This window comes from Salmo salar, chromosome ssa18 (assembly GCF_905237065.1).
Source record: "Salmo salar chromosome ssa18, Ssal_v3.1, whole genome shotgun sequence".
In the NCBI taxonomy this organism is placed as follows: domain Eukaryota; kingdom Metazoa; phylum Chordata; class Actinopteri; order Salmoniformes; family Salmonidae; genus Salmo; species Salmo salar.
The window spans coordinates 30256510-30284336 of NC_059459.1; the positions used below are offsets into that span (position 1 = coordinate 30256510).

Consider the following 27827-nt stretch of genomic DNA (forward strand, 5'->3'; position numbering starts at 1 on the left):
TCAGAGCAGGATAGAGGGGCATGTTACTCCCAGGACATCAGAGCAGGAGAGAGGGGCATGTTATTCCCAGGACATCAGAGCAGGATAGAGGGGCATGTTATTCCCAGTACATCAGAGCAGGAGAGAGGGGCATGTTACTCCCAGGACATCAGAGCAGGATAGAGGGGCATGTTATTCCCAGGACATCAGAGCAGGATAGAGGGGCATGTTATTCCCAGGACATCAGAGCAGGATAGAGGGGCATGTTATTCCCAGTACATCAGAGCAGGATAGAGGGGCATGTTACTCCCAGGACATCAGAGCAGGATAGAGGGGCATGTTACTCCCAGGACATCAGAGCAGGATAGAGGGGCATGTTACTCCCAGGACATCAGAGCAGGATAGAGGGGCATGTTACTCCCAGGACATCAGAGCAGGATAGAGGGGCATGTTACTCCCAGGACATCAGAGCAGGATAGAGGGGCATGTTACTCCCAGGACATCAGAGCAGGATAGAGGGGCATGTTACTCCCAGGACATCAGAGCAGGATAGAGGGGCATGTTATTCCCAGTACATCAGAGCAGGATAGAGGGGCATGTTATTCCCAGTACATCAGAGCAGGATAGAGGGGCATGTTATTCCCAGGACATCAGAGCAGGATAGAGGGGCATGTTATTCCCAGGACATCAGAGCAGGATAGAGGGGCATGTTACTCCCAGGACATCAGAGCAGGATAGAGGGGCATGTTACTCCCAGGACATCAGAGCAGGATAGAGGGGCATGTTATTCCCAGGACATCAGAGCAGGATAGAGGGGCATGTTACTCCCAGGACATCAGAGCAGGAGAGAGGGGCATGTTACTCCCAGGACATCAGAGCAGGATAGAGGGGCATGTTACTCCCAGGACATCAGAGCAGGATAGAGGGGCATGTTACTCCCAGGACATCAGAGCAGGATAGAGGGGCATGTTACTCCCAGGACATCAGAGCAGGATAGAGGGGCATGTTATTCCCAGTACATCAGAGCAGGAGAGAGGGGCATGTTACTCCCAGGACATCAGAGCAGGATAGAGGGGCATGTTACTCCCAGGACATCAGAGCAGGATGACAGCCTACTGTAGTAGCCAGGCCATAGGGAGGGACAACACATGCAGTAGGCTACAGTGGACAGGAAAGGTCAAGAAATTGCCCAGTGCTCATACACAGTTCAGATGAATGGACCACTGCACATTTTGAAAAGGTATGTGATTTTTATTATTACATTTTTAAAGGTATTTCTCACTGCATTGTAGGTAAGGGCTGTGTGCTTTTTCTATGCTTCCCTTTCTGAAGTTTCGTTTTTCTTCAAAAACAGCGGAATATACAATATCTTTGGTTAAGGAAAATGTATTTTACAACGTTTTAAATAGTACAATGATTCTCTACACAATGACTGCTTGTTTTGTCACAAAATCTGAAATTAGGCGAACTATTAGAAGTTTAGCAATCAGGAAATGGTGGAGTGATCACTGCATAGTGCCCCTTTAAAGACAAACAAACTGTAGCTCCACCTCTCAGGCTGTCTCCCAATGTACTGCTGGCACTCTGCTTCCATTCCAGTGTGTCCGCTGGTCTAAACCTTGCATGTAGTCCCCAGAGACCTAGTCTGGTCGTAGAAGTACAAGTCAGCAACACTGGGACACTAAGAGAAAAAAATAGGATAGGCCCATACTAATAGGACTAACAAACAACAGTGTTCCCCACTCTGCATCACTGTGTAGCCTACTGTACGCTAGTAACCTCTGTATTAGATATGCACATACATGAGCATGGTTTTGGGTTGGAGAATGATGTTCATCGACCACAGCTCAGTGTTCAACATCATAGTGCCCCCCAAGCTCGAGACCCAGGGACTGAACACCTCCCTCTGCATCCTGGACTTCCTGACGGGCAGGGTAAACAACAACACATCTGCCACACTGACTCTCAACACGGGGACCCCAGGGGTGTGTGCTTAACCCCCTCCTGTACTCCCTGTTCACCCATGACTGTGTAGCCAAGCACGACTCCAACACCATCATGAAGTTTGCTGACGACACAACAGTGGTAGGCCTGTGTCAGAGAAAGGCCCAAAAAATTGTCAAAGACTCCAGTCACCCAAGTCATAGACTGTTCTCTCTGCTACCGCACGGCAAGTGGTACCAGAGAGCCAAGTCTAGGTCCAAAAGGCTCCTTAACAGCTTCTACCCCCAAGCCATAAAACTGCTAAACAATTAATCAAATGGCCACCCTGACTATTTACATTCACCCCCTTGTTTTTACACTGCTGCTACTCGCTGTTTATTATCTATGCATAGTTACTTTACCCCTACCTACATGTACAAATGACCTGACTAATCTGTACCACCACACAGTGACTCGGTACCGGTACCCCCTGTATATAGCTTTAGAACTGCATTATCCTGTTTCTTCTCTCACATTTCACGTGTTTTATTTCATATCTATATTACTACCTTCTTTCTGCATTGTTGGGAAAAAGTGGATGTGACCAAAAAGCTTTAAAAATGTTCCCCTTCTGCAGAAAACACCTGCCTGAGTGAATGTGATAGGTGAGAACCCTGAGTTGAGTGCCCATCCAGTGATCAGGAAGGGAAGGAGATGAGGTTAAAATAGATGAAGAGAGGAAGCCATTTAACAGTATTGGGACATGTCCCAGGGATGGTACAGAGAGGGGGTAAGGGCATGAAATGCAACACCACCTCACACACGCATCACCCCGCCCAGCCATCAGTTTCCCCCTGATGCCCAGTATCCCCAGCGCCAGAGGCCCCCGCTGCCCTGAATCCCGTTACTAACACCATGCCAATGGAGCCGGCCTCGCCAGTCAGCTGAACACAGATCCGGTTTCCCTCCTTAATGCTCCCAACAAGCCTGTTCCCTCTGTGGCCAAGTGTCAAACCAACCCCTCCCCCCAAAGTCACCCCAGAGGACTAGCACCACTCTACCCTGCCTTCACCCTGAATATCTTTATACATTATATTGAGAAAGGCAGGTGATCCATCCAGAGATCCAGGTCGGGCATGCCTGCGTTAGAACCGCTCCCTAGGTACAAAGCCCTGGGTGTGTGTTTCAGCTGGGCTGCCTGGTTGGCTGGCTGGCCTGGGTGTGTGTTTCAGCTGGGCTGCCTGGTTGGCTGGCTGGCCTGGGTGATGTGTTCACGCTGGTAATTAAAGGTAATACAGGAAAGAGACTCCTGAGAAGCTGCTAGCCCTATAGCTCTCCCTGGCATAATCCTAATTTGAGAAGCAGGAAAATGCATGCAACTCAAATCTTACCACGAATTTCCCATTGAGATCAATGCACGATTCAATGGGGAAGTAGTTTCACGCATGTTTCTCAAATTAGGTTTCTATCCTTTAATTACTCCTAACCAGAAGGGACACACCATCGTCACGTTAACAAACATCATAATGCCCGGATTCACATCACCCAAATCGGCTTAAGGGGTTCAATGCAATCTGTCATCCTCTAAAGACTGATATGGCTCTCTGTGTTTCACATACTACTATATAACACAGAGACAGGACAAAGTGGGGACACACACACACACACACACACACACACACACACACACACACACACACACACACACACACACACACACACACTAAAGTATGTGAAGACACATTTAAATGAGTGGATTTGGCTATTTCAGTGAAACACGTCACTGACAAGTGTATAGAAATTGAGCACACAGCCATGCAATCTCCATAAACAAACAGTGGCAGTAGAATGGCCCGTACTGAAGACCTCAATGACTTTCAACATGGCTCCATCATAGGTGTCTGGACTATCATTAAATGTGAAGACCGCTATTTTATCAAATCTATTCTCTGTGTACTTATTAGTACGTGATTAAACTAATCATGTAAACTTTAACTAGGAAGTTGGGGCACCACAGGAAAATGTTTATAGTCTCTATTTCCCGAATTGACTCTTCAGATATTTTCATATATTATCGATTAGTCTTCTATTAATGTATCATTATTACCTCATGAGTTCGCATTACTGAACGTCGCAAACCCTTGGATATCTGCACGAACCCTAGCCTAAATGATGAATCATCGATATACAAATTGGCTTAATTATTTATTTACTGGCTAACTAAATAACCACAGAAATACATAAAACAAACAACATATATTGGTTACTAACACAATGCATTGAAAAGTCCCTAGTGGGCTAAACCGGTATCACGGCTTGGTAAACAATGAAAGTGGTGGGGACAGATAAAAGAGCGGGAACGACTAAATGGATTCACTACACACAGTTGATAATTATCTTAATTGAAATGCTAATCCTTTGCACATGAAAGGCCACTCATTCGAGAATAATTGCAATGTATATATTTACATCCGTATGTCGTTGTCTTCTCTGGTGGAATCGCCGGTCCGTCTGCTGGAGAGTCAGTTCATCAGAGAGTCTCTGGTTAACTTCCCCAGAAGTCAATGTTTTTCATAGTTGTCGCTTTCTCCACGGCTCTGGATAGTGTCTGTTGTAATGGATACGCCAGACGTACAGATGGTCCTAGCATAGAATCGATTATTCCACGGATGTCGGTATTCTCGTACTAGATTTACGTAATTCCAGCTGCAGACTAGTAATTCTACGTTTAGGATTTGCTCTTATTCTGTAGTGATCGACAGTCTCAGAGTTCAACCATTTCCAGCAGTGAAGCCAACGCTACAAGCTGTATGGTCTCCATGGCCTATAGAGTTGTTGTTCTTAACCATTTCACATGTTGCGCCAGCTGCATGTTTTCTAGTCTAATGGTGTATAGAATTGTAGCCATTCCAACGAGGGGACGCCGTCCCGGCGTTCTCTGACTTCATGTCAATTTTTTAGGAAGTGGGTTTTATACTCTGTGGAAAAAGGGATGATTCCATGACGCATGATGTAATGTCTGGCCTCACGGGGGCGTGGCCACTGACTAGTTAAACTTTATATGAAAATCCATACTCTCATTTAGAAAGCTAACATCACAATACATCTTTTCACAAATAGTTTCATATTTACTCATTCATTTTATCCAACATCTATATGTAAATCTGATAATTGAAAAGTGTACACAAACAGAGATACAGTAATGTGGGTTTCCTGTCCTTCATGAGATCACCAAATGAAACACACTCGTCATGACTGTCCCTTAAGTGTCCACGGACCACTCCCACATTCTCAAAAATCCAAATATTGTTTAATTACTCAAACTTTTGATGTCCAAGGGTCTCTCTGTGTTCCACAGTTTACATTCCAGTCTCGAACACTACAGAGCATAGGGGCAGCGTGTTTTATGACCGACCATAAAACAGCCGACTTCCCACTCGTAGAGCGGACCCACTGTAATCTGATCCTTCAGATCGTCACAGGAGAGTTTTGACAGCTGTAAGTGCTGTTATTGTGAAGTGGAAACGTCTAGGAGCAACAACAGCTCCGCCTGGGAAGTGATAGACCACACAAACTCACAGAAAGGGACATCGAAGTGCTGACGCGTGTAACATTTGTCTGTCCAAAGTTGCAACACTCACTACCGAGTTCCAAAGTTCCTCGAAGCAACGTCACCACAATAACTGTTCGTCGGGAGCTTCATGAAATGGTTTTCCATGGCCGAGTAGCCGCACACAAGCCTAAGATCACCATGTGCAATGCCAAGCATCGGCTGGAGTGGTGTAAAGCTAGCCACAATTGGACTCTGGAGCAGTGGAAACTAGTTCTCTGGAGTGATGAATCACGCTTCACCATCTGGCAGTCCGACGGACAAATCTGGGTTTGCGAATGCTAGGAGAACGCTATCTGCCCCAATGCATAGTGTCAACTGTAAAGTTTGGTGGAGGTGGAACAATGGTCTGGGGCTGTTTTCATGGTTCGGGCTAGGGAAAACGCTACAGCATATAGTGACATTCTAGACAATTCTGTGCTTCCAACTTTGTGGCAACAGTTTGCAGACGGCCCTTTTCTGTTTCAGCATGACAATACCCCTGTGCACGAAGCTAGGTCCATACAGAAAAGGTTTGTCTAGAACGGTGTGGAAGAACTTGACTGGCCTACACAGAGCCCTGACCTCAACCCCATTGAACACCTTTGGGATGAATTGGAATGCCGACTGCGAGCCAGGCCTAATAGCCAAACATCAGTGCCTGACCTCACTAATGCTCATGGCTGACTGGAAGCAAGTCCCTGCAGCAATATCCCAACATCTAGTGGAAAGCCTTCCCAGAAGAGTGAAGGCTGTTATAGCAGCAAAGGGGGGACCAACTCCATATTACACTGTACTTGTGCATGTGAAAAATAAATCTTGAAGTTGAAATGAAGGGATGGTGGATGGAAAGAGTGCCCTCTGCCTGTCCTGCTGTCATCCCTCTGATGCCCCTGGCTGTCACAATACAACACCCAACAGAGATGGGCAGAAAGGGGCCATCCCCCCACCCTATGCCAGGAGGACTTTGCAGCGGGGCAGAAAGGGCCCTCTTTCTCCCTCTCGCAACCTTTTTTGGGGGGTGCAATTTTAAAACTAATTTCCTGTAATTCTACACATTTTGCAATGACTTAAGCCATGTTCATATGATATCTGAGTGAGAGTGACTAACAAAATCAATGAGGGCCCCCTGGAGGTCAGGGCCCCTGGACACTTATATAACTGGCAAGACCAACTTACTGTTAATTGAAAATGTTAGTGACTGTCAGTGACTGACGTAAGAGGAAAACAGCTAATGCACTACCAAATTTCTAAATGACACGTTATTATATTATGCTACCAGTAAGTTGAGAACCCGACTGACCTACTAAAACATTTTCTTTGAACCGACAGCATCATCTGTGCAGAGACTGGAGAAAACAATGAAATGCTCTTGGAGTTGCAGCGGTGTATGTTACGTGTGCAATTTGATTTGATCTGTGAGGTGCCCACCTCAGAGGTCTATAACTATCCAGCTAAACCAACAAGAGGACCACTTGTGCCCTATACAACAAACACTGAGTGATAGCAAACTGAAGCAGTCTTTTACCCACAGGTGATTCATTCATGATTCATTCTTTATGTGGGCCACCCCTACCCGACTGTTGCACTGGAACAAACCAACTAGGCAGGCAGCACAGCAGGGGCATCCATACAGTCTATTTTCAGATCAGCCATCCAGGTTACATCCATCATGCAACAACACCAGGCATTACAGACACAGAATACTGAAATATACCAACAATTGATTCTACTGAAATATACTAAATATTGCCTCTACTGAAAAACATGTAATAACTGGTTTCCCAGGGGTCTGGAATATTACCATAAAATAAGATAAAATAGAGAATTTTGCAGCCTATATTAGGTGTACTCCCGTGTTGTTGTATGTTGGGGACAGTTTTCTAGATATAGGGTAGTTGATCAACGTTGTTTCCACATCATTTCAACAATGTGGAAAACTTTACTATTTTTTTCACCCTACCTTTAACCTAAATCCGAAAACATGTTTTGTTGATTTTACGTTGAATAAACGTTAAGTTGACAACTCCACCAAATGTAAATCAACACTATAAGTTGATGGTGAGTCACTGTCCCAGTGAAGGCTAATGCAACAACACGAATTGGACTCAAGTCAATATGCCATGGTAAATCAACCAGCCCAGCCCAGGCCGGGGAGCTTTTAGAAACAATGGATGACAACGTCGGGTCATAAGGTGTACAGTAAAATGTGTCAAGACAGACAGTGGCGTAATATCTATCACCGTAAATGTGATATTATGCACAACTTGCCTTTATATTATGAGCGCCACATCAATAACCAACCGTTCCGGTCGAGGTGTTTGTCATTACCTTCTTTTTGATGTTACAGTGGCAGCAGACGGTCCACAGGTATTTGAGGGTCCTCCACAGGAGAATGATGAAGAGACCCCCGAAAAACGTGACCATGGAGGAGGCGAGGAATGCCCACCACATGCGCTGGCCATTGTTGTCGCAGGGCACGTCTGGCGAGAAGGGGATGATCACGTCCATCTTGGACATAGAGATCGAGGAGTCCGGATTTTTGTTAAAATAGTTATTTCTACTCATCATAGAGTTGCCGCTTCCATGGGGAACGGTGGCGTCCGCCTCAGCTAGCATCTAGGAGCCTTGGAGAGCCTATGCCAGCGTCCCCAGCCCCACTCACCAGCCATATTGCTTAAAAAAAAAAAACTATGCGTTATATATTCTCACCTGCACCTAATTAATTGTATGTTTATTTTAATCTATTTCAGATTTCCGCGACAGTCGAAGACGCCGCACTCACTAACTGGACCGAAATAGCCGGTCGGTGTCCATTCGCGAGAGGCATTTAAATCCGCAGTAATGACAAACGTTGAGCGCTTTTCATTTTGAGAGGTTTTCCGAGTTTTTCAGGACCAATGCCATGGCAAAGATGGTCTGTCTCATCTAGCAGCCGTCGAGGCTGCCAGTGATGTTTCAGATTATGATAGGCGCAGCGACATTGAAAAAAGGCTGTTTTCTTCAAACAGTTTCAGTCCGACCTCTCAAGTCGTCTTCCATCCAGGGATTCGGTCGATTAACGGTGGGAAATCGATTTCACTTTTCTTAACGCCAATTTAATCGATAGCCTCGATGGTTTTTGAATGGCAGAAGCTATTTCAAGTCCCCAAACTGTTGCCACGATGCGAAAACATAAACGACATAATCTAGCGGCGTGCTCGCTTTCTGACATACAAGCGCTCGGGTGATGTCGCCTTCGCAACTGACTGTCCCCATTCCTTCCCCTTGATCCAGGCTCACGCAGATCGGCCAGTTGATAGTGCCTGTCAGAGCCGCTCGCTCCAGTGAACGCTAGAGAGATTTACAGGTAGGAGGGGGCGGTGCGGAGCTCAAACCGCTCAGAGATGGGCAGAAAGCAGTAATACCGCCAAGCGCTGATGTTCATACCAAGTGCCAACCAGCCAGCCACTTGTCTCAGTCAGTTCCTATTGTGCTTTCAAGACCACTGAGAACTCGGGGGAAAAAAACTAGATCAAGTCATGACGTCAGTGACGTCAGGTCTGAAAGTCTGGGATATAGAAAGAGCCACCGAGTTTCCGACTTGGAATTCCGAATTGGATGACCGTTAAAAAAAAAAAAAAAAAAATCCCAGTCGCAGCTTGTTTTTACCGAGTTCCCAGTGGTCTTGAACGCGGCATTAGGCAATACATTGCGCTCTTTCGGTGTAACGTATTTACGTTTAAAGTGACATGTCTCTGAGCTACATATGTGACTGTCATGTTCATTTGAACAGCAGCCCACAATAACTCGTACTGTGATGCAGCAGCAGCTTCGGTTTGAAATGCCAAGGCTTCCATTTTAGGACAGTTATTAGATTGGCCACAGATGATTCCATCGAGTTCATACAACACGGCAGTTGTCCCCATTTTAATTCTCAGAACTGAACCTAATGAAAGGAGTTTCCCTTGCTACACAGGCCTCTGTCACTATAAGGATATTTTCTGTTATCTGTAAATGACATTGGCTTATTTTCATCTTCATTTGAAGGAGGCGCCTTCAATTATTCACCATAACATGTGTTTCCAGTGCCAAAGCCCTTATTCTGCCCCCAGTCAATTATCCTTTACATTCTGAAGACAATTAGAGCGAGGATAAGACAGGAACAGGTGCCACCCACAGACAGATGCGTCAGTGGCCTATAGAAAGACATGGCTGTGTCTCAGGACAGGACGGTCACAGAGGGCGCATGAGGACCCACAGCTGGGAATGGGACTTGGACTGGAACCAGTGACCTCACCCTTCCAGGGAAAGTACACTAGGCCTACCATGTGCCATAAAGGTCCAGACCTCTTGTCTTGACAGAGGTCATAGTGTGCTACACTGTCTCAACACCTCCCCTGTTACCTATGTCCTTTGAGGTCAAAGCCTTGAATCTCTTTTCACCATATTCTATACTAACTACACTGTTGAACTGATCTCAGATCTGTGTTGATGATAGAGGCAGACTGGGACAAAAATCGTCCCAGTCATTTCTAACACACCGACCCATTTTTTTCCTTGAGGCCCCCATTTTTAGCCAGATAAGGATCCTTTTTGCATGAAAAATCCAAGTTTGACAGGCCCACGGGGCTAAAACTGGACCTGCCCATCTGGTGTATGCCAGAAATGCCAGATGCCTAGTCCGCCCCTGGTTGATGAGACCAAGGACACACAAAAATATTTAAATCGATCAACAGTTTCAGGGGACGTGTAGCCGCAGGTCGTGGGCGACCCTATGCTGCCCCACTTCTTGTGTAGTGTTTTCACTTTGAACGAAAACAAGGGGGTTGACCCCTGAGCCGTCTTGGGCTGGCTTTCTGGGCAGCTGCAACCTGGTCTCAGAGCATTTCAAATTATTCTGTACGTAAATCCGGTGCGTTTCGTATGGTATGTATTAATTTGTGGTAGTCCATCATCCATTTCGTATGATATGTTACGATTTACAATTTGTAGGATATGTTACTAATTGCAATTCGTACAATATATTAAGAATTTGCAAAACGAACAATATGTTACTAATTGCAATTTGTATAATATATTAAGAATTTGCAAAACGTTTGATATGTTACAAATTTGCAAAACGTATGATATGTTACAAATTTCAATTTGTTGTTGCTAACATTATCTAGGTGGCTAGCAATGGCATAATCTAGCGGCGTAGGGTTGAGGTTAGGAGTTAGGTTAACGGGTTAAGGTTAAGAGAAGGATTAGCTAACATGCTAAGTAGTTGCAAAGTAGCTAAAAGTAGTAAGTAGTTGCAAAGATGCTAATTAGCTAAAATGCTAAAGTTGTTCGTGAAGCGATTCAACCGTGCAACATTTGGGTTGCTAGACGTTCGCATTATACATCCACCCATCTACCCCGACCAACCACCCTCCTTTTGTTTATGCCTTAGGTAACCTTCTGTCTTATGTAACCATACCAATCCTAACATATCATACTAATTTGAGTGTGTCCTGGATTTACATTTACTTTGTTACATCTAGTTTATGAGACCAGACTGCTGGGCAAGGTGCGTCTTTGTGTTAAATCCTGCCTACTTGAATGCCCCTGCTGCCATGGCCTGGTCGGAACTAGGAAACTCAGAAATGTCCAACTTCCCAACTGGTAGAACGCGGCACGTGTTTCGGAAAGTATTCAGACCCTTTGACTTTTTCCACATTTTGTTACATTGCAGCCTTATTCTAAATGGAATAAATATTTTTTTGACAGAAATCGACACACAAAACCCCATAATGACAAAGAAAAACAGGTATTTAGAAATGTTTGCAAATTTATAAAAAATAAAAAAGAGAAATACCTTATTTACATAAGTATTCAGACCCTTTGCTATGAGACTCGAAATTGAGCTCAGGTGCATCCTGTTTTCATTGATCATCTTTGAGATGTTTCTACAATTTGATTGGAGTCCACCTGTGGTAAATTCAATTGATTGGACAGGATTTGGAAAGGTACACACCTGTTTATATAAGGTCCCACAGTTGACAGTGCATGTATATAGACAGACCATGAGGTCGAAGGAATTGTCCTTAAAGCTCCAAGACAGGATTTTGTCGAGGCACAGATCTGGGGAAGAGTACTAAAACATTTCTGCAGCATTGAAGATCTACAAGAACACAGTGGCCTCCATCATTCTTAAATGGAAGAAGTTTGGAACTACCAAGACTCTTCCTAGAGCTGGGCGCCCAGCCAAACTGAGCAATCGAGGGAGAAGGGCCTTGGTCAGGGAGGTGACCAAGAACCCAATGGTCACTCTGACAGAGCTCTAGAGTTTCTCTGAAGATGGGAGAATCTTCCAGAAGGACAACTATCTCTGCAGCACTCTACCAATCAGGCCTTTATGGTAGAGTGGCCAGATGGAAGCCACTCCCCAGTAAAAGGCACATGACAGCCCGCTTGGAGTTTGACAAAAGGCACCTAAACTCTCAGACCATGAGAAATACGATTCTCTGGTCTGATGAAACCAAGATTGGTGGTTCCAAACATCTCAAGGATGATCAATGGAAACAGGATGCACCTGAGCTCAATTTCGAGTCTCCTAGCAAAGGGTCTGAATACTTATGTAAATAAGGTATTTCTGTTTTTATTTTTAATACATTTCCTAAACTTTCAAAACCTGTTTTCACTTTGTCGTTATGGGGTACTGAGTGTAGATATGTTTTTATTTATACATTTTAGAATAAGGCTGTAACAAAATGTGGAAAAAGTCAAGGGGTCTGAATACTTTCCGAATGCACCGCATGTAGAGGACACAGTTGTGACTTACTTATTTACTGGTAATTGTCTTTGTACGTGGATTTTTACATAAGAGATTTGTGGTCAGTTTTCTATCATGCAGCAAGTAGTCCAAGTTATCCATGGTTCTGTTACTCCGGTAGTGCTGCTGTTTTTCCCCCCATAAACAATCTATCACTGAAGTGTATTGGAATCACTTATTAGCACGAGTGTCAATGGCCTTTCCAAACTAACTTTCATTGTATTTATTCTAACTGCATGTAATTGTATATTCATTACTCAAGTTTCATCAGGAAAAGGTAAAATACCTGTAACTAGATAATGTCTGCCATTCTGTGTGAACAAAAGTTTCCTACCAAGCCCTTTGCACGGATGTTCCTGGAGATACTCTTGCTTGGTTGACAGGAGGGAGGATTTTGAGCTTTGGGGGTTGTTGACCCTGTGTGGGGAAACGATGAAACTAATTGATACTTCACTAGTTGTTACTTCAAAAGTACAATGCAATGTCATATTCCTGTATATACCCCACTGTATCCTGTACATATGTCAAATAAACGTTGATTTTGATAACATAATATTGATGGAATATGAGTAAATTATAGTGAGAACGTTCACACTGTTTATGAAATAAACCATCAATTCACCATCAATGAATGCTAACATAATGGAAATTGACTCACCTGAGAGAGAGGAGGCAGGTAATATACTGGCCATGGTCTCACCTGAGAGAGAGCAGGTGGGTAATATACTGGCCATGGTCTCACCTGAGAGAGAGAAGGTAGGTAATATACTGGCCATGGTCTCACATGAAAGAGAGAAGGTAGGTAATACACTGGCCATGGTCTCACCTGAGAGAGAGGAGGTAGGTAATATACTGGCCATGGTCTCACCTGAGAGAGAGAGGAGGTAGGTAATATACTGGCCATGGTCTCACCTGAGAGAGAGAGGAGGTAGGTAATATACTGGCCATGGTCTCACCTGAGAGAGAGGAGGTAGGTAATATACTGGCCATGGTCTCACCTGAGAGAGAGGAGGTAGGTAATACACTGGCCATGGTCTCACCTGAGAGAGAGAGGAGGTAGGTAATATACTGGTCATGGTCTCACCTGAGAGAGAGAGAAGGTAGGTAATATACTGGTCATGGTCTCACCTGAGAGAGAGGGGGTAGGTAATATACTGGTCATGGTCTCACCTGAGAGAGAGGAGGTAGGTAATATACTGGCCATGGTCTCACCTGAGAGAGAGAGGAGGTAGGTAATATACTGGCCATGGTCTCACCTGAGAGAGAGAGAAGGTAGGTAATACACTGGCCATGGTCTCACCTGAGAGAGAGGAGGTAGGTAATATACTGGCCATGGGCTCACCTGAGAGAGAGAGAAGGTAGGTAATATACTGGCCATGGTCTCACCTGAGAGAGAGGAGGTAGGTAATATACTGGCCATGGTCTCACCTGAGAGAGAGGAGGTAGGTAATATACTGGCCATGGTCTCACCTGAGAGAGAGAGAGAGAAGGTAGGTAATACACTGGCCATGGTCTCACCTGAGAGAGGAGGCAGGTAATATACTGGTCATGGTCTCACCTGAGAGAGAGAGGAGGTAGGTAATATACTGGCCATGGTCTCACCTGAGAGAGAGGAGGTAGGTAATATACTGGCCATGGTCTCACCTGAGAGAGAGGAGGTAGGTAATATACTGGCCATGGTCTCACCTGAGAGAGAGGAGGTAGGTAATATACTGGCCATGGTCTCACCTGAGAGAGAGGAGGTAGGTAATATACTGGCCATGGTCTCACCTGAGAGAGAGGAGGTAGGTAATATACTGGCCATGGTCTCACCTGAGAGAGAGAGGAGGTAGGTAATATACTGGCCATGGTCTCACCTGAGAGAGAGAGAAGGTAGGTAATACACTGGCCATGGTCTCACCTGAGAGAGAGGAGGTAGGTAATATACTGGCCATGGTCTCACCTGAGAGAGAGAGAGAGAAGGTAGGTAATACACTGGCCATGGTCTCACCTGAGAGAGGAGGCAGGTAATATACTGGTCATGGTCTCACCTGAGAGAGAGAGGAGACAGGTAATACACTGGCCATGGTCTCACCTGAGAGAGAGGAGGTAGGTAATATACTGGTCATGGTCTCACCTGAGAGAGAGAAGGTAGGTAATATACTGGCCATGGTCTCACCTGAGAGAGAGAGGAGGCAGGTAATATACTGGCCATGGTCTCACCTGAGAGAGAGAGGAGGTAGGTAATATACTGGTCATGGTCTCACCTGAGAGAGAGAGGAGGTAGGTAATATACTGGCCATGGTCTCACCTGAGAGAGAGAGGAGGTAGGTAATATACTGGCCATGGTCTCACCTGAGAGAGAGGAGGTAGGTAATATACTGGCCATGGTCTCACCTGAGAGAGAGAGAAGGTAGGTAATATACTGGTCATGGTCTCACCTGAGAGAGAGGATGTAGGTAATATAATGGCCATGGTCTCGCCTGAGAGAGAGGAGGTAGGTAATATACTGGTCATGGTCTCACCTGAGAGAGAGAGGAGGCAGGTAATATACTGGTCATGGTCTCACCTGAGAGAGAAGAGGAGGCAGGTAATATACTGGTCATAGTCTCACCTGAGAGAGAGGTAGGTAATATACTGGTCATGGTCTCACCTGAGAGAGAGAGGAGGTAGGTAATATACTGGTCATGGTCTCACCTGAGAGAGAGGAGGTAGGTAATATACTGGCCATGGTCTCACCTGAGAGAGAGGAGGTAGGTAATATACTGGCCATGGTCTCACCTGAGAGAGAGGAGGTAGGTAATATACTGGCCATGGTCTCACCTGAGAGAGAGAGGAGGTAGGTAATATACTGGCCATGGTCTCACCTGAGAGAGAGAGGAGGTAGGTAATATACTGGCCATGGTCTCACCTGAGAGAGAGAGGAGGCAGGTAATATACTGGTCATGGTCTCACCTGAGAGAGAGAGGAGGTAGGTAATATACTGGTCATGGTCTCACCTGAGAGAGAGGAGGTGGGTAATATACTGGCCATGGTCTCACCTGAGAGAGAGGAGGTAGGTAATATACTGGTCATGGTCTCACCTGAGAGAGAGGAGGTAGGTAATATACTGGTCATGGTCTCACCTGAGAGAGAGAGGAGGCAGGTAATATACTGGTCATGGTCTCACCTGAGAGAGAGAGGAGGTAGGTAATATACTGGTCATGGTCTCACCTGAGAGAGAAGAGGTAGGTAATATACTGGCCATGGTCTCACCTGAGAGAGAGGAGGTAGGTAATATACTGGCCATGGTCTCACCTGAGAGAGAGGAGGTAGGTAATATACTGGCCATGGTCTCACCTGAGAGAGAGAGGAGGTAGGTAATATACTGGTCATGGTCTCACCTGAGAGAGAGAGGAGGCAGGTAATATACTGGTCATGGTCTCACCTGAGAGAGAGAGGAGGTAGGTAATATACTGGTCATGGTCTCACATGAGAGAGAGAGGAGACAGGTAATACACTGGCCATGGTCTCACCTGAGAGAGAGAAGGCAGGTAATATACTGGTCATGGTCTCACCTGAGAGAGAGGAGGTAGGTGATACACTGGTCATGGTCTCACCTGAGAGAGAGGAGGTAGGTGATATACTGGCCATGGTCTCACCTGAGAGAGAGAGGAGGTAGGTAATATACTGGTCATGGTCTCACCTGAGAGAGAGGAGGCAGGTAATATACTGGTCATGGTCTCACCTGAGAGAGAGGAGGTAGGTAATATACTGGCCATGGTCTCACCTGAGAGAGAGGAGGTAGGTAATATACTGGCCATGGTCTCACCTGAGAGAGAGAAGGTAGGTAATATACTGGCCATGGTCTCACCTGAGAGAGAGAGGAGGTAGGTAATATACTGGTCATGGTCTCACCTGAGAGAGAGGATGTAGGTAATATACTGGTCATGGTCTCACCTGAGAGAGAGGAGGTAGGTAATATACTGGTCATGGTCTCACCTGAGAGAGAGGAGGTAGGTAATATACTGGCCATGGTCTCACCTGAGAGAGAAGAGGTAGGTAATATACTGGTCATGGTCTCACCTGAGAGAGAGGAGGTAGGTAATATACTGGTCATGGTCTCACCTGAGAGAGAGGAGGTAGGTAATATACTGGCCATGGTCTCACCTGAGAGAGAGGAGGTAGGTAATATACTGGTCATGGTCTCACCTGAGAGCAGGTACACTCGTAGAAAAAGGGTTCCAAAACGGTTCTTTGGCTGTCTTCATAAGAGAACCGTTTTTGGTTTCAGGTAGAACCCTTTTTTGGTTCCAGGTAGAACCCTTTTTGGTTTCAGGTAGAACCCTTTTTGGTTTCAGGTAGAACCCTCTACATAATTGTATATTAATTTCTCAAGTTTCATTAGGAAAATACTAGCATAATGTCTGCCACTCTTTATGGACAAAAGTTTCCTACCAAGCCCTTTGCACTGATGTTCCTGCAGGAACTTTTACTTGGTTGGTAGTCGGACAGGAGGGATGAGTCCGAGTCTTTGGGGGTTGTTGGCCATGTGTGGGACAATATAAAACAAATTGTTTCTTCAGTAGAACACGATCCAATGCAATGACATATTCACGTATACATTCCACTCTATTCTATGCCGTTGACAATACTGACAGCTAAGCCAACAAAATTACTATATCCATGCTTTATCAATGGTTTATAACAACTATTAATTAATTAATTCACTCATTCAGTGATCTATCCAATTCCGGCATTCATCCATCCATTCATGTATCCACGAATTCATCCATCATCCATCCATCCATCCATCCAGTCATTAATTCATCCATCATTCATCCACTCATCCATCGCTCCATGTATTTCTTGGCATGAGCGTGTTGGTCTTAGTTAGGGTGTTAGTCCCTATGACACAGGATCTGATGGTCAGACCGTTTTGATTTTGAACATAAACACACATCCAGTTTAACTGGGGTAAAGAAGATATACTGTGGTGGAGTCAGTGTGAGCTATATGCTGCTGATTTATAGTGTTAAGAAGATTAGTCCCTCAACTGTAATAGCCAGCCTTCAGGGGGCCCTAACCTAAAGTAGCAGAAAAGGCAAATCACAATTTGTCAGGTTATCGGAACAGTGATTATATTCATAATGAACCAGGAAATCCTAAGTGATTTCTGAACGTTAATCCAAGTTAGCTTGAGAGGTGAGGTGAGGCTTGACTAATGCAGGGTTGAGACATGGTTCTATAGGCTTGTGTCTGCTCGATGCATTTGTTTATTTTTCAAATAATTATGCAGGAATACTTTTTGCAGGACTTCACACAAAATAGTGTGCCATCCCATAGAGGAAGGAGGATGAGGCTTTACTAACACAGGGTTGAGTTGAAACAATCAGGGCTGAGAGTTGAGGAGGAGGCGTGACGCTTGGCTAGGGGAGGGTTGAGGTCTGAGGAAGAATGACACAGTTCATAATATGAATTCCGTACACGTATTTGACAAACTGGTCTCCATTTGGGTGCCAAGCTTTCCATGACAACAACAGTATTCCTATTCTATGGAATATGGTGGGAAACTTCCTCCAGCTAATACATCAGCCTATCTGATTGCGTACATAATTGTGAATAATATTATATTCTTTCAAATCTTTGATAGGGAGTGAAAGAGTGCACACTTTGGGGAGAAGGGGGAGCAAGATGGCAGTGCTTGAGGGTTGGTCCAAGGGCCTAGCAACGGGATAGGATATGATGGGTAGGTGGGTGGGTCATGGGGCGATCTCTCGCCCCAATGAGTATGCCAGGGAGCTGGAGGCCAGTTATCTCCTTGAACATCATAGGAAGAAGACCATGTGACCTTAGTTACAGCTTTGAGGAAGTGACCTTGAGCATTGGAAGCCCAAACCACCAATCAGATCTGGTGTAGCTAGAGGCTGCCTAACTTGATGGAATGGGAAATCACACAGCACATTTCTGGTACTGTATAGTAATGTTGTGTCTAAGTTTCTTGGATTTACTAACAGTGAAGATACTGTAGTTAATCAGTAATGAGAATATTGTAATTGAATCATTTCCCCAAACGGAATACAATCATGTGAATACAATTTTTGGGGGGACATTTAGCCATTTTCATTGTTAAATCCATTATAATGATCAGTGTAGGACCATTTGATGACACTGTTAGCAAGACCGTTTGCCAGAACAAAGTCATTCAGTAAAATAACATGACCCTGTTCTCTAACATTGTCTTTCTTCCTTTCCTGTACACTGATGGGAGAGGAGTCAGAGGACTGGACCGGTGAAAGTCCTGTCTCTGTGATGTCAGCCAAGAGTGGAAAACCTGGTTGATTGTTGCTCTACTAGTACATCTTGGTTAGGGATGTCGGTTTGAATGCAGAGGAATGTGTAGCGAGCTTTGTCATTTCTGAGGCGAGGCCGAATCTCTCTACAGTGATCCAGAGAGATACAGTCTGCCTTCTCATTCTCTGCACAGAAAAATTGATGGATGTTGGTTTTAACTGCCATGTCGTTTACTCTGCTGCTTTCAGGTAAAGTAGAATTTTTTCATTATAGTGCATCTCTGAAGGGCGGCAGCTTAAGGGGCATCATATTTCAAAATGCGAAACACTGCATTTTCCTGCTTTATATCAAAATAAACCTCTGTGCAGTGTCTCTTACATGTATTTGCTGTGGATCTGTCCTCTATGGATCCGCTGTGCGTTCTCATCTAGCTGCCAGACCATCAGCGGCCAAAGCTGTCCTTTAGGTAACTGTGCGTGGTGTCTGGTTGGGTACCTTTTCAATGCAAAATGAACAATAACTACTGTATTCTATTTCCAAAGGGGATGACTGAACAGTATTAAGTGGTCTACGTTTAGTATTTCCTAGTACTGAATGAAACAACGTTGCCAACTAACTCATTCAAGAACAGGGAGAGATAGCGAGACACAAATAACTGATGACTCCCACTTGCAGAGATAATCATCGATCAAGTTGTCGAGATCTACACAGGTGGTTGTATCCTTAACAGCATGCAAATGGCAGTTTGGTTGTTAGCCAATGTCAACGCGTTCTTGCAAGAGCTGCACTCTCCCGATTGGCTGTTGTGCAGTCACGTCGCTGAAATTTGCATAACCTTTTGAAACCTTGAACACTGGTAGCTAGCTCGCTGGGGCTCCTCGCATCTTCTTCCATTGAAAATGACTGCAGCTAGGTCGCTGATAGTCTCGCAAAGTGTAAGTCCCCAGTAATGAGTCTGACACAGAAGCCATGTTATTGCGATAGAGAAAATGACTTTTATTCTAATGTTAATGTCTCAACATTTGATACATATCACATTATTTTTCAAAGAAAGTAAAAATAAAACCGCAGAACAGTACCGGGCAGCTTGTCATTCTTCTTAGAAATACAACCATTTCACATGGCATCCCTCATTTTAAACCATCTCTACCTACTACAAAAAAGGTATATTACAATTGTACTGAATATGCCTATCATACAGCCCAATAGTCAAACTTCAGATCTGATTTTCCTTTGAAAAACTGTGCATTAAGTCCCTTCTTCAGCGAGAATGCAAATATGGAGGAGCATTCTGTCTGTTGTTTTCTAATCAAGATTATTAAAGAATAATAAGGCCATCAATGAAATGTATGGAACTAATATGATACATTTAAAATGTGAATTAGTTAGTAAAAATGATATAGTACCTATTTATTTATAACGTCTACTGGGAAACCTAGGAACTATTTGTTAAGGTCCACAGAATAACAAGTGCAACACAGAAATAAAGAAGATCAAACTGACGTACTGGATTTTGGCACATTAGGATGCAGTTTGTGTCTCTTAGATAAAACATTTCAAAATAAAAAATACATGAAATAAATGAAAAAAATAATAATCACTAACATTTAAATGGTTTTATTATGGAATAAGAAAAAATATATATATTTGCTCCATGGTGTCATTCTGGTTTGTGAGTACATTTAAAAAAGGTGACAACCAAAGACAAAAACATGCAAATACCTGCTAAGACATGACTACTGAACTTCCACAGGCCTGAGAACTAGTTGAAATACATGTACTATAGAATAATTCATCTGCATACTGTCCATAGGCCCCTGTGAGGCATGTACACACACACACAAATATATATATATTCTCTATATTGTCTTTAAATATGTGACAGATAGATATGTGATGGAGACAGTGGTCTGTCTAGCCCTGGAGTGTATTCTGAGGTGGTCGCTGTCTGGCCTACCCTCACAACCTTGCCATTGTCATACGCTCTGTACTGTCTCATCCCCAAAAAAGCTCTGGGGGGGCCCCAGGACCGAGTTTGGGAAACCCTGCTCTATAGTTTGTTTGCAGACCTATAGTGTTAACTTGGGTTGCAAAATTCCATGAACTTTCAATAAAATCCCTGGTTTACCGGAAATCCAGGTTGACGGATTACGGATTTCCTGCTTATTCACCTCCCGATTCCGGGAATCCTCCAACTGGGATTTCAGGAACACCAGGGAATTTTGCAACCCTAGTGTTAACTTCATGGTGTTTGCAGATCTGAAGGTAACAGATGGGTGTGAACAGCATGGTGATGGCTCCAGCTAGCCTTCCAATGGGCAGTGGGGAGGTCCTATCGCCATATTGCTTCTACTTATCCTGTTCCATCAGATCCGAAAGGGTAAGGAATGGAGGCCTGTCTCTGACGGAAGGCACTTCCGATAAGCCCGTAAACTGTCCACTCACGTGCAGTGACCATAGAAACGCAACGAGTAGACCAGACACCATTCGCTACTGCCATGTGTGATTTACATGGCTTTTGCTTTGCTATACACACAATTTAATTTATTGACACAGTTACACATGTGATGCACACTGAAGTTTGGTCTGATTGAAAGCTGTAAAATATTGTTTGATTTGACCAATCCAAAATCGCCTTTTGGATAAAACATTTTTGACAGAAGACCGATAAGACATATCGCTTGGAGAGGTTTATCTGTTCTACAGGTAACGTTTCTATGGCGTCAACTTCATACCAAAGACCATGTTTCAATCCAACCAACAAAGTCATTACAATTCATCAATAATATTACTCTCTCTCACTCGTACACACACGATTCATACGCACACAGTTATTATTATTCCACATTATTAGTTGTCAGTCATTGAACGGGGTGTGTAAAACAGGGTGATGTCATTTGATACACAGGTTTGATTTAAGGGCTGATTCTGGGTCAGGGGGTCTAACACATTCCAGCAGAACATTTTACAACAATACTCATTTCGTAACTGTAAAAGGCTGCTTACAATGCAGCTTTACAGAAACACCACCTTAAAACCCTTAGGGAAGACCAAATGAAGTGTAACACCACCTGTCAGTTCTACCAACCTGCTACAGATTACACAGAGAAGAAAAGGCTCTGGTTAAGGTACAAATCAACACCCTAAAAACAATAACAAAAATATCTAGTTTACATGTGAAGTAGCTTACTGTAGTGTACCTATTGGTATAGTGTGGAAGGTTTTGTAGTGTTTGTTGTGGAGAGGGAGAGGCGCAGTGTAACAGGGTGCAGTGGTGGCCTCCACCCTCTAGGGGAGAAGGGTGCAGTGGTGGCCTCCACCCTCTAGGGGAGAAGGGTGCAGTGGTGGCCTCCACCCTCTAGGGGAGAAGGGTGCAGTGGTGGCCTCCACCCTCTAGGGGAGAAGGGTGCAGTGGTGGCCTCCACCCTCTAGGGGAGAAGGGTGCAGTGGTGGCCTCCACCCTCTAGGGGCAGCCAAGGGGAGTCCACAGGACCTTACTCTGTTCCTGGTCAACTATAGTTATGATCTGAGTGCAAATGTAGGGCAGAGTGCCGCCCTGGACAATACCTGGAAAGATACAGGAAGGGAAGGGTTAACTAGGTTAGAAAATGACACACGAAGCCACATACACGTATGCACAAACTCATCCACACACAGCCAAAGGGAAACAGAGAGTGCAACATGCGTTGAATACCAACCTGTAAAGAATGTGCTATACTCCTGCTCTATCTTCTGTGCAACCTCAAACTGCTCCTTGGAATGTTTTTGAGAGACCTTGTCCCGCAGATACACTGGATCCTTCTGTTCCCTGAGGAGAGAAAACCAGTGCAGAGTATTAACACAGCCTCACTACCAACACAGACAAACCAATATAGAGTAATAACACACAGCCTCACTACCAACACAAGCAAACCAATATAGAGTAATAACACAGCCTCACTACCAACACAGACAAACCAATATAGAGTAATAACACAGCCTCACTACTAACACAGACAAACCAATATAGAGTAATAACACAGCCTCACTACCAACACAGACAAACCAATATAGAGTAATAACACACAGCCTCACTACTAACACAGACAAACCAATATAGAGTAATAACACACAGCCTCACTACCAACACAGACAAACCAATATAGAGTAATAACACACAGCCTCACTACTAACACAGACAAACCAATATAGAGTAATAACACAGCCTCACTACCAACACAGACAAACCAATATAGAGTAATAACACACAGCCTCACTACCAACACAGACAAACCAATATAGAGTAATAACACACAGCCTCACTACTAACACAGACAAACCAATATAGAGTAATAACACAGCCTCACTACCAACACAGACAAACCAATATAGAGTAATAACACACAGCCTCACTACTAACACAGACAAACCAATATAGAGTAATAACACACAGCCTCACTACTAACACAGACAAACCAATATAGAGTAATAACACACAGCCTCACTACCAACACAGACAAACCAATATAGAGTAATAACACACAGCCTCACTACTAACACAGACAAACCAATATAGAGTAATAACACACAGCCTCACTACTAACACAGACAAACCAATATAGAGTAATAACACACAGCCTCACTACTAACACAGACAAACCAATATAGAGTAATAACACACAGCCTCACTACTAACACAGACAAACCAATATAGAGTAATAACACACAGCCTCACTACCAACACAGACAAACCAATATAGAGTAATAACACACAGCCTCACTACTAACACAGACAAACCAATATAGAGTAATAACACACAGCCTCACTACCAACACAGACAAACCAATATAGAGTAATAACACACAGCCTCACTACTAACACAGACAAACCAATATAGAGTAATAACACACAGCCTCACTACTAACACAGACAAACCAATATAGAGTAATAACACACAGCCTCACTACCAACACAGACAAACCAATATAGAGTAATAACACACAGCCTCACTACTAACACAGACAAACCAATATAGAGTAATAACACAGCCTCACTACTAACACAGACAAACCAATATAGAGTAATAACACACAGCCTCACTACTAACACAGACAAACCAATATAGAGTAATAACACACAACCTCACTACCAACACATACAGGTAAACTGCCAAAATAAAGGAACCGCCAACATTGTGTCTTAATAGGGTTTTGGGCCACCATGAGCCGCCAGAATAGCTTCAATGCGCCTTGGCATAAATTCTAGTGATCGCTGTCCGCGGTTCTGAAACATCTGTGCTCTGTTGAATTGGTGCCTTTTACATTTTAGTCATTTAGCAGACGCTCTTATCCTTTTCCTAGACCATGTTGTATTATAGCAAAGTTAGCCAGCATATTGGTGTTGAGAACAATGCGGCGGAGGCAGCAGCAGAATGAGGAGATGAGAAAACAGCCCTTGCCTTAAAATGTCTAAGAAAAGTGGGGAAACCAACTTAAATTAGGTATATAATCAATAGCCTAATAGGTAAAACAAATATTTCACCTTTATTTAACCAGGCAGGCCAGTTGAGAACAAGTTCTCATTTACAACTGTGACCTGGCCAAGATAAAGCAAAGCAGTGCGACACAAACAACACAGAGTTACACATGGGATAAACAAACGTACAGTCAATAACAGGATAGAGAAGTCTATATACACTCTGTGCAAATGAGGTAAGGTTAGGGAGGAAAGGCAATAAATAGGCCATAGTGACAAAATAATTACAATTTAGCAATTAAACACTGGAGTAATAGATGTGCAGAAGATGAATGTGTAAGTAGAAATACTGGGGTGCAAATGAGCAACAAAAAAAACAAAAAATATATATATGGGGATGAGGTAGTTGGTTGGGCTATTTACAGATGGGCTATGTACAGGTGCAATGATCTGTAAGTTGCTCTGACAGCTGATGCTTCAAGTTAGTGAGGGAGATATGAGGCCCCAGCTTCAGTGATTTTTGCAATTCGTTCCAGTCATTGGCAGCAGAGAACTGGAAGGAAAGGCGGCCAAAGTAGGAATAGGCTTTGAGGGTGACCAGTGAAATATACCTGCTGGAGCGCGTGCTACGGGTGGGTGCTGCTATGGTGACCAGTGAGCTGAGATAAGGTGGGGCTTTACCTAGCAAAGACTTACAGATGACCTGGAGCCAGTGGGTTTGGCGACGAATATGAAGCGAGGGCCAGCCAACGAGAGCACACAGGTCGCAGTTGTGGGTAGTATATGGGGCTTTGGTGACAAAACGGACGGCACTGTGATAGCCTCCAACACTCTACTCAATAAATTGGATGCAGTCTATTTTATAAATTACTTCGCCGAAGTCAAGGATCGTTAGGATAGTCAGTTTTACGAGGGTATGTTTGGCAGCATGAGTGAAGGATGCTTTGTTGCGAAATAGGATGCCGATTCCAGATTTAATTTTGGATCGGAGATGCTTAACGTGAGTTTGGAAGGAGAGTTTACAGTCTAACCAGACACCTAGGTATTTGTAATTGTCCACATATTCTTAGTCAGAACTGTCCAGAGTACTGACGCTAGACGGGCGGGCAGGTGCGGGCAGAGATCGGTTGAAGAGCATGCATTTAGTTTTACTTGCATTTAAGAGCAGTTGGAGGCCACGGAAGGAGAGTTGTATGGCATTGAAGCTCGTCTGGAGGTTAGTTAACACAGTGTCCAAAGAAGGGCCAGAAGTATACAGAATGGTTTCGTCTGTGTAGAGGTGGATCAGAGACTCACCAGCAGCAAGAGCGACATCATTGATGTATACAGAGAAAAGACTCGGCCCGAGAATTGAACCCTGTGGCACACCCATAGAGACCGCCAGAGGTCCGGACAACAGGCCCTCCGATTTGACACACTGAACTCTATCAGAGAAGTAGTTGGTGAACCAGGCGAGGCAATCATTTGTGCCCGGTATTATCAATCATCCACAGATATCTATAGAAATAAGACAGATCCTGCTTCTGTTGCCTGCGATTGTTCACGGAATCAGCCTACTGATTCCGTGATCGCCAAGCCTCACGCAACCACAACATGTTGGAAAAACTATTTCACAAATTCAGCTGGTTTTAATCTTTGCTGTAATAAAGACTTTGTACTTTTTGTTAGAACTGCATCTTTTATTTCTTATCATTTAATGCGTTTACACTTTTTCAAATTGTCAGAATAATTCATCATAATATAGCCTATAACTCTCCTTTTTCTTGACCTCCTTATTGTTATTATTACTATTATGACCATCATTATAATAAGTAATTATCAATATCATTAGTAGGCTTAGTATAGCAGGCTTGTATAACCACCATTGAGCTGTAGGCCTAACCACCATTGAGCTGTAGCACATCCTGTTCAGTCTTAATACCGTAACTTGAGTGGACCTAAATCATTCATTCGTTCGTTTCATCACACTGTAGAAATCAAATTATATTTGTCACACGCGCCGAATACAACAGGTGCAGACCTTTACAGTGAAATGCTTACTTACAAGCCCTTAACCAACAATGCAGTTAAGAAAAATAAGTTGAAAGTATTTACTAAAATAAATGGAATAATAATAAAAACATTTTTTTTTAATTTTTTATTAAAAATAAATAATTAAGGGGCAACAATAAAATAACAGTAACGAGGCTATATACAGGGGGGTACTGGTACAAAGTCAATGTGCGGGGGTAATTGAGATAATATAGTTGAGGTAATTGAGATTATATATACATGTAGGTAGAGGTAAAGTGACTATGCACAGATAATAAAGAGTAGCAGCAGTGGCGGCGGCGGGGGGGGGGTCAATGCAAATAGTCTGGGTGGCCATTTGATTAGCTGTTCAGGAGTCTTATGGCTTGGGGGTAGAAGCTGTTTAGAAGCCTCTTGGACCTAGACTTGGCGCTCTGGTACTGCTTGCCATGCGGTAGCATAGAGAACAGTCTTTGACTAGGGTGGCTGAAGTCTTTGACAATTTTTAGGGCCTAAGATAGACAACCTCTTTTCCCAGAAGTTGGCAGAGTAAAATATATGAACTACTAAATAATAGATACATCTAAATCCCCATGTCACTACAACTCTACTCATCAGTCCTGGGACAAACCAATTTGCTCCCCTAAAAACTTTAAACAATGCATAAAAATATGTAGTCGAGGAAACTACGCCATTTTAAAGTGTTTTAAAATGGTGGCAAAAATTGATGCAAATGTCACCGCATTCAAGAATGACTCCTCCACTAACACAGAATCATCTTCTCTCATAAGTTGGAAGAAGTCAAATTATAGCAGGGCTCTCCAACCCTGTTCCTGTAGAACTACCGTTCTGTAGGTTTAACCTCCAACCCTGTTCCTGTAGAACTACCATTCTGTAGGTTTAACCTCCAACCCTGTTCCTGTAGAGCTACCATTCTGTAGGTTTACACTCCAACCCTGTTCCTGTAGAGCTACCATTCTGTAGGTTCAACCTCCAACCCTGTTCCTGTAGAGTTACCATTCTGTAGGTTTACACTCCAACCCTGTTCCTGTAGAGCTACCATTCTGTAGGTTTACACTCCAACCCTGTTCCTGTAGAGCTACCGTTCTGTAGGTTTAACCTCCAACCCTGTTCCTGTAGAACTACCATTCTGTAGGTTTTAACTCTAACCCTGTTCCTGGAGAGCTACCCTCCTGTAGGTTTACCCTCCAACCCTGTTCCTGGAGAGCTACCCTCTCCTGTAGGTTTACCCTCCAACCCTGTTCCTGGAGAGCTACCCTCTCCTGTAGGTTTACACTCCAACCCTGTTCCTGGAGAGCTACCCTCTCCTGTAGGTTTACACTCCAACCCTGTTCCTGGAGAGCTACCCTCTCCTGTAGGTTTACACTCCAACCCTGTTCCTGGAGAGCTACCCTCTCCTGTAGGTTTACACCCCAACCCTGTTCCTGGAGAGCTACCCTCTCCTGTAGGTTTTAACTCCAACCCTGTTCCTGGAGAGCTACCCTCTCCTGTAGGTTTTAACTCCAACCCTGTTCCTGGAGAGCTACCCTCTCCTGTAGGTTTACACTCCAACCCTGTTCCTGGAGAGCTACCCTCTCCTGTAGGTTTACACTCCAACCCTGTTCCTGGAGAGCTACCCTCTCCTGTAGGTTTACACTCCAACCCTGTTCCTGGAGAGCTACCCTCTCCTGTAGGTTTACACTCCAACCCTGTTCCTGGAGAGCTACCCTCTCCTGTAGGTTTACACTCCAACCCTGTTCCTGGAGAGCTACCCTCTCCTGTAGGTTTTCACTACCACTCCAGTGGTAGCTAACCTGATTCAGCATATTAACCAGCTAACT

General features: G+C 44.1%; 2 protein-coding genes across 38 annotated transcripts in view; both read right to left on the bottom strand.

The window, feature by feature from the left end:
- The window catches only part of LOC106577193 (calcium-activated potassium channel subunit alpha-1), a 383781-nt gene extending 374811 nt beyond the window's left edge, over positions 1-8970 (bottom strand). For 17 of the 32 annotated variants that reach the window (XM_045701026.1, XM_045701025.1, XM_045701018.1 and 14 more), the window contains exon 1: positions 7823-8969. In XM_045701026.1, coding sequence (XP_045556982.1) covers positions 7823-8110 — 288 coding nt within the window. In that variant the 5' untranslated portion in view covers positions 8111-8969. Of the gene's footprint in view, positions 1-7822 lie in introns of all 32 variants that reach the window. The other 15 variants (XM_045701020.1, XM_045701017.1, XM_045701015.1 and 12 more) reach the window with 2 other exon arrangements.
- A 10523-nt stretch (positions 8971-19493) lies between these two features.
- Positions 19494-27827, bottom strand: part of LOC106577192 (disks large homolog 5) — a 125185-nt gene continuing 116851 nt past the window's right edge. For 4 of the 6 annotated variants that reach the window (XM_014155048.2, XM_014155050.2, XM_014155051.2 and 1 more), the window contains 2 exons: positions 22220-22329; positions 19494-22088 (listed from right to left, as the gene is read on the bottom strand). In XM_014155048.2, coding sequence (XP_014010523.2) covers positions 21985-22088; positions 22220-22329 — 214 coding nt within the window. In that variant the 3' untranslated portion in view covers positions 19494-21984. The remainder of the gene's footprint in view (positions 22089-22219; positions 22330-27827) is intronic. The other 2 variants (XM_014155047.2, XM_014155046.2) reach the window with 2 other exon arrangements.